This window comes from Trachymyrmex cornetzi, unplaced genomic scaffold (genome assembly GCF_001594075.2).
Source record: "Trachymyrmex cornetzi isolate Tcor2-1 unplaced genomic scaffold, Tcor1.1 scaffold57, whole genome shotgun sequence".
NCBI lineage: Eukaryota > Metazoa > Arthropoda > Insecta > Hymenoptera > Formicidae > Trachymyrmex > Trachymyrmex cornetzi.
In genome coordinates this window covers 1,571,489-1,579,335 of record NW_017299882.1, presented here as the reverse complement: position 1 = coordinate 1,579,335, position 7,847 = coordinate 1,571,489, and the positions used below count along the sequence as shown (strand labels likewise).

The window sequence follows — 7,847 nt, the reverse complement described above, 5'->3', positions numbered from 1 at the left end:
TTTTTTTTTTTCACGTAAGAAACATCTAAAGTACGTAAATATCAAGAAATTTCAAGGAATTATAATAAAGCCTCCATTTTGTTATTCTTAATTTTCCAATTTTGAATATTGAAATATTCACATGAAAATACTCAATCACGTGAATATTAAAACATTTATAACTAAAAAACAAAGCATCCATCGCAATTTTGTTATTTTTGATTTCCGTTTTAACATCAATTTGGGAATCACTCCTTCGATTTTTTCTTACTGAACACCCTGTATACACACACACATTATATATATTACAATATTTTATGTATATATATATATCAATTATTATAAACATATGTATACAGGTTTTTTCATTTCGATACATCTTATCTCTTTCATAAATATTTCGACGACATATCTTATCTATGCACATATACGAAATATATGCAGACCTTTCTAGAGTAAGAACACATATGTACACGAAACAACAATTCTACCTGACAAATTTAAGCCAATAAATCTGTTGTTATTTCAAGGCTATCTTAATTAATTAATAAGTCTTAAAATGTTGATACAGCTCTATGATTGGTTTATGACATCTTAAGACTTTCGACGATATTAAATATAAGAACCGACTGCGTAAAGATTGATCACAGTAATCAATAAAAAAACATGAGATATACTTCAAGTTTAGCTATTAATATAAGAAATTGAATGAGAAATGGAATTTTGAATACACTCCTGCATACATACTGCTATATATATATATATATATAACTTGAAGTATATCTCATGTTTTTTTATTGATTCAATTGGATTCAATTAGATTCAACAGAATTCAATTGGATTGAAAAACTGCATTTTCTATTCAGAATTTTGAATTGAAACGTGGCACGGAAAAGCTGATATTATTTTTAGATTGAAAGACATAGAAATATGCTTCATCCAATTTCTATAAATGAATAAAAATGCATTCGGATTGAAAAGGATTTATTTTAACGTTCGCAAATGCGTAATTAAAAAAAAAATTTTTTTTTATTTCATCGAATTCAATCCATTCTCGTTTATTGGAAGGGGTTTGACTATTTTATGACACAATTACTTAGTGGAAATTACAAGAATGAGCGAATTTACTAGAATATTTATAATTGATGAATTTGCTCATTTTTGTAACTTTTATCCACAGATTTCTATGTAGAAGTCTATATATTGTCATCTCGTTTCAAGATACACAATTTATGTCACGAAAAAAAATATATATATACATATATACATGCAAATCTACTTACAACAATCATCAATCAATGCCTCGCATGGTCACAGATGGTTTAAATGAATTTACAGATACATTAACAATCAATAAACTAACAAATTCTGCGACAAATTGCCAACTCATGGCAACGAGCGTGTCGTCGAGCGTTCGTTATCTAACCGTATTGCATAATTACATAAGTACAAACAAGAATTTTTTTGCGTTCTTTGCAACGCGATAAGTGATTATTGAGATCATCGGCACGCAAAGACTCGAATTTCGAGTCATCGTCGAGCCGAATTCTTCGGATTTTTCCGGTTGATCTTTTTTTTTTTATATGTATAAATCGCATAAAAGACATCAGACCGTGACAAAGCGTCTTTTCATCTTTCTTGTTTTTTTGCAATTACGTGACGTATTTATTATCTTCTCAAACACGCGTAGCGATCAGTCAGCGCTATTTCGCTCTCTTTCTAATTACTATTTTAACATCCCCTGTTTTGACGCTTGGCGCTAAAATTACTTCTATTTCGATCGCCGTTCGATCTTATTAGTGATATTTAGGTAGTTTGCTATACACATTTGTCGCAGTCTATCAAACGTTCGAAGTGGGAGCCTCGAAACTCCGGATTATCGACCGTTTCGTTCACTCGCTCGCTCCTTCTCTAAATCACCTTTGTACTCTCATCGATCATCCGCGAATTGCCAGGGCGTACAGTTTACACTGCGTATGGCAGTGGGTCTCGAGACAGTCGAGGTATTATCGAGTCCTTCGCGTCATATCGCAATGACTCGTCGGCGCACGCAACGAACAGCGAACTGCTCCCCGGCAAAGCTTCGTATTCACGAACGTGAAACTCGTGCCTGCCGGTGAGCCTCACGCCGCCACGCCGCTCAATTCGCTCCCGGCAGTTCGCTCTGCTGCCGCGCTATGAGTGCTATGACTGTTCTGTGAGTCTCGCGTGACGGACGTGACGGTTTCCGATTCTTTGTCCGAGTCAATCGTCTCTTTATCCCGTCGTCATCGTCGTGGTCTACCGTCGTGTCGTCCGCCGAATAAAACATGAGCGTGAGACGTCGAAAGGTGCGTAAGCATATTTATCGGTGTTTTGATCTACGCCGTTTATCGGAACGAGCATCGAACGCGGAAGCGCGTCGCCGTGCCTTCCGCGTCTTCCGTGAGTGCGTTCTGTGTTTCACTCGTGATCCTCACGATGTATAATTCCATCCTTGTTATTCACGGAATATTGGAGAAGGATAAAATGATACATTCATGCGCGTCATAGATGAAACCGAACGTACCCGATGAACCGTGACGGTGCATGTGTGCGAGCGTGTATATAAATACGTTGCACGCGGAACGCACGCGAGATTAGAGTTCGAATTTCGAATCCATGGCCTCTCGCGTCCCGTGTGGCTCGCGCCTCGTCACGTGATCGTTCCTTGACACCCATCGACACCCGGGCTGCGCTCCATTTGCTATTCAGCGCTTTGGAAATGATTTTATTCTTGAATACTTTCCATTTGATATACACATTGAGTGACCCAAGTGTCGTTCTATCTGTGTTACTCACTGAAACGATAAGACAGAATGATGTTTGTGTTGTAATTTATGTCACAATTAAGCAACCTTTGTTGTTTATCAAACGTTAACTAAGTAGGTTGCTAACATCACACTCTACATATAATTATTTTAAAAACCTTATTCTAGAAAAGGAAAATAAAAAGAATCGCCCAGAAGTCTTGATTACTTTTGCATTATCCTCTATCTCGTAAAAATATAATGTAAATTTGACTGTGTGATGTTAAAGAATATTATGAAAACAAAATTTGTATGGAGTATTTTGAGTACTATACACTTATCAAGATAGATAAGGTTAAACAAGGACAAATTACGCTTATAGGCGCTGTGAGCGCCAAATGAGACGCACCTGCGATCTGCGACGAGTGCGCAATGGCAATTGCGTCCGAGCGGTCCGAGTCCGAGGACACGATGCACGTTGATGCACGGCTGCACGCGCCACGCGGTAGCCAACTAGCCACATCGGCGCTCCCCCGCCCGGCCGTCGCGCACGGCGCACCCACGAACTCCGACACTTCGTGTTTTATTTATTTATTTTTTTACATGACAAGCACTCATCATCCGGCGGATCATACGGGTCGCCCTAGATGCGATACATGCTCGTGAGTAGAAACGATGCAAAAAGAGCCCCCTCACGTGAGATACATCCTCCTTATGCCTGTCGCGACATGCCCAGGCTAGGTTAACATTGTATGTTTCTCAGCTGTGTTATGACCTCAACAAATTAACTCGAACGACGATTGACCCAGGGTGACCTTGACAAACTCTTAGTTGATTTGATTGACGATTAACGTTGTTCCGGGTAAAATACCTGTGGTACTTATTAACGAGGATGGGACGATGATTCTTTGTTATTCAACATGTAAAAGGAAAGATTTAAAATGATGAGTTGTATTGAAGTGGCAATATTTATTTATTTTTTGATTCTTTGTTAGAAAAATTTTATTGTGATCACAATTGTGTTGGTTGAATTGGTAAAAGTGAAGTTTGTGTGTGTGTGTGTGTGTGTGTGTGTGTGATCAAAGTCATTCTTGTCAAACTGAACTTGTGCTTTTATTAATGAGAGAATTATTTTTTGTTGACATGTAGAAGGAAAATTAAGAAAAAACAAATTGTATAATTATAGAAATTTCGCTGCGAGCAATTCAGGCTAAATTAAATTAGTCGGATTTAATCAATGTCACTCTTGGTAGAAAAGAAATCCCAAAAATTCATAATTAGAGATGGAAGGAAGTGTTACATTAGTACATACTTGTAACTATTATACATATTTACAACTATTATACATACTTGTAACTATTATAAATATATACATATTTGTAACTATTCTGAATTTGTTGTAACGTGATTTGCATAATATATGGTTTCTTTAAAATACTGCAGTTTCCTAAAAACAATACATACTCGAACGTCAAAACGAATCATAAATGATTGAAAAGTGACTTTTAGTGATCATTTTGAGGTTGATGATTTGTCTATCTGAATAGATATTTTATTATTCAAAGTATTTATGGAAGGGTGTTGCGTGTGATACAATATATAGAAACATTTGAATCGACAACCAAAAGCAAAATATAATGTAGTGTTATGTAACACAATATAACATTACATCACTTTAAATCTGGTCATTTTAAATCGATTAGAATGTAATGTGCTGTAAATTTAGATATTTCTTGCAATAATTGTCTTGTATTTTTAGCTGAGAACTGAAAATGAAGAGGAGCGCGATAATCATGAATTGGCATCCTACCAGAAGAAAACCACCAGTCAGCCTGGAAAGAAATACTTTACCATGCTACTAGTACTTGGTATATTGTTCCTAGGTTACGTAGCCATAGCGAATGACTTAAAGCCTATCAAAATAGGCAGTAAGGCTATTGATACCCTAGCACTTTCATTTAATTTACAAAAACCATTCTATGTGGTCGTCATCGACGCTGGATCTACTGGTAGCCGCGTATTAGCGTTTAGCTTTCACGAGTCCATTCTCAATGGCAATTTAGTACTTGATAATGAACTATTCAAAGAAATAAAACCTGGCTTGAGCTCGTTTGCTGACAAACCGGTGGATGCCGCAAAATCTCTAACTACACTTCTGAACGATGCGAAGGCGGTGATTCCACAGTCAGAATGGCCTCGTACGATGCTGACAATGAAGGCCACGGCAGGGCTGAGGTTGTTGCCGGAGCATAAAGCCAACGGCATACTAGAGGAGTGCAGAAAGTTGTTCCAAACGTCCGGATTCCAGATCGCGAGAAATTCTATCTCCATAATGGAAGGCACGGACGAGGGAATCTTTTCCTGGTTTACTGTAAATTTTTTACTGGACCGCTTTAACTCGCTCAGCTCTCAGACTACTGTGGCCGCGTTGGATCTCGGCGGTGGTTCTACGCAAGTTACGTTTCAACCGGACGGTGTTCAGGCGAAAAAATTAGAAAAACATGTTTACTCCATCAATGTATTCAATCACAACATGAGTCTGTACACGCACAGTTACTTAGGCATGGGTCTAATGGCCGCCAGAAAGGCAATTTTAACTTATGATATGAATCTTGAGGATACAAGTCTCAAAGTTCCCATAGAGATACATTCCGAGTGCATCAATCCGATTGTATCTACCGAATGGTCTTACCAAGGGCGCGATTACATTGTAAAAGGTCCAACAAATGGCACATACAAATTAGTTAAAACACAAAATTTTGCTGGCGGAGATGAGAACAAGCCGATTGTACGCTTTGCGGAATGTTTAAAGATTATTGAGAAATATGTTGGTACTCTCACAGAAAAACCAATAGGTTTGAAGGATCACGAAGTATACGCTTTTTCGTACTACTTTGAACGTGCGACTGAGGTAAAGATTTAAAAAGTTATAAAGTTCACACAAAACACACACACAACAAAAACAAATAAATATTGATACATTAATTCATAAATATTTAATAAAATAATTTTTTATTATCTATGATAATTTAATAATATAAAAAAATACAACACATAAATAATATAAAATAAGATATGATTATATATATAAAAATAAAAAATTAGAAATACTTTCTAATTATATGAATATCTAACGAGATATAGATTTATTTAATATTAAAGAGCTATACTTTTTTCTTAACATGTAAATTAATGAACTTCATAAATATGAGAAGTACATATTTCTCATATTTGTCATAGTTTATAATTTATATATTAGGAAAAAAAGTATAGCTCTTTTATATAAATATAATAATTGTATCTGTAAAAATATAAATATTGTAATATTTGTATTCTCGATTTTTTAGGTAGCATTAATAGATCCATTTTCGGGCGGAATGGTGCAATTGAAATCATTTTTTAAACAAGCCATGGAGACGTGCGACTATCCAAACACAGATCAGCCATTCATGTGCTTGGATTTGACATTTATTTATGTTCTGCTAAGAGATGGATTTGGCTTGGAACCGTCGACTAAGCTGCATGTAAGCAAAGTTACATAATATGGTGATATTATTTTTATTTTACGACAGTGTTTTTAGGGATAACAAAATATTCTTCTTTCTTGTAGCTTTATAAGAGGATCAATGGCCATGAATTAAGTTGGGCATTGGGAGCCGCGTTCAATATTCTTCAAAATGGACTTTGACGTTTTATTGTTCTATTATTGTTAGTTGAGTTTTATTCTAAATTTGTAATTGAAAAGACAAAGCGGAGAAACATGCACTTAAAGAAAAAGGAACATGTAAAAATAATATGTTCACGTTTTTTGTATAAAAACTTTGGATTTAATGAAACATAATTACTGACGCTCACTGCACAATTGCCTAATCATACAATTGTCTATTCAAACATCTCTATTACAATTTAAAGGAAAGCAGTATTTGCTGTATACTTTTAGATATGAGTATAATATATTTTTATCTGAAAATATCACATCTTACGAAAAACATATCGCCACATATTTGGGACAGTTCTTTAAAATGTCTGTAATTGTTTTATTTCTAAGTATATTTAATAATTTTTTATAATACATTGTATCCGAATTTTAATCTTGTTAATTTCTTGGAAGATTAAAATCCGAATATTTACAATTAACGCATTTGATTGCAATGACGCAACGATGAAATTGATTTGCCTCAGTCATTAGATCTGTTTTCTATGGCTGAACTATACTTTGAAACCTAATGTGAGATAGGTATATGTTTGATATTTAACGAAAGTGAAAAAGAGAGTTCTTGTACAGTTTAGTACAGAAACAAAAAACAAACCTATCGTATAAAATTAATCAAAGTGCAATTCAGTAACTGTAGAAAACAATGAGATTACACGAATATTCTTGCGGTGGCATATCTTCTACAGAATCAAGTGAAACAGGGAAACTGTATCTCTTGATATATCTCGATGCACAAAAACTGCAATTATCTTGATAAATTTAGTACAAACAGATTTATCCCCGACGCTAAAGTCTACTTGTTAAAAGATGCCAATGATGTACATAACATTCGATTTTTATATGTATCGTTGCATTGCGACGTTTTCTGATATTCCTTGATATCGCGTTCCTCATATTTATCGTAACATCATCCAGCATCGCGATATAACGAACTGTCTATCTATATACATTGCATGTATATAGATAGCAAACTGTTGCTATAGTTCCATATGATCAAACATTCTACATATTATTCTACATACCATAAAAGTCCAGACACACAATTTGCGTGTATATAATATGTACATAGTGCCTTTCAAATGCTGTTTTTAAATAAAGCGAACGTGTGTCACTACTTAAGTTATTTTTTATACATTCCATATTTATCGCACCTGTTTTGTATTTTATATCCAATTTTAAATGTGTGCAAAAAGGATGTTACGAAAAGTTTTTGTGCTCGCAAAAAGTGAAGTCATTACTTCTTACAGTTTTTGAATGAGGAATTCGATGATTTCACATGACGAGAATACGTGATAAATTGAGTTCAATTCTGTGATGTTTTCTTTATTCATAAATCTTGAGAGTCTTGAGAGAGAGAGAGAGAGAGAGAGAGAGAGAGAGAGATA

At 35.1% G+C, this 7,847-nt stretch overlaps 1 protein-coding gene across 2 annotated transcripts; it reads left to right on the top strand.

The window, feature by feature from the left end:
• The first annotated feature begins 2,127 nt into the window (after nucleotides 1–2,127).
• On the top strand, nucleotides 2,128–6,752 carry LOC108766175 (ectonucleoside triphosphate diphosphohydrolase 5). 2 transcript variants are annotated; one of them, XM_018515318.1, is made up of 4 exons: nucleotides 2,128–2,309; nucleotides 4,507–5,658; nucleotides 6,095–6,271; nucleotides 6,358–6,752. In XM_018515318.1, the coding sequence occupies exons 1-4, from the start codon at nucleotides 2,289–2,291 to the stop codon at nucleotides 6,433–6,435; spliced, it is 1,428 nt and encodes a 475-aa protein (XP_018370820.1). In that variant the 5' UTR covers nucleotides 2,128–2,288; the 3' UTR covers nucleotides 6,436–6,752. The 2 variants fall into 2 exon arrangements, with proteins under 2 accessions (XP_018370820.1, XP_018370821.1); XM_018515319.1 differs by lacking the exon at nucleotides 2,128–2,309 and adding an exon at nucleotides 3,156–3,409.
• The last annotated feature ends 1,095 nt before the right edge of the window (nucleotides 6,753–7,847 follow it).

Excerpts from the sequence above, each read along its gene's own strand:
- LOC108766175 (XM_018515318.1), top strand. The coding sequence starts at position 2,289 with ATGAGCGTGAGACGTCGAAAG. Across the intron at positions 2,310-4,506 it reads TGAGCGTGAGACGTCGAAAG|CTGAGAACTGAAAATGAAGA; the intron begins GTGCGTAAGCAT and ends TTGTATTTTTAG. Across the intron at positions 5,659-6,094 it reads ACTTTGAACGTGCGACTGAG|GTAGCATTAATAGATCCATT; the intron begins GTAAAGATTTAA and ends TCGATTTTTTAG.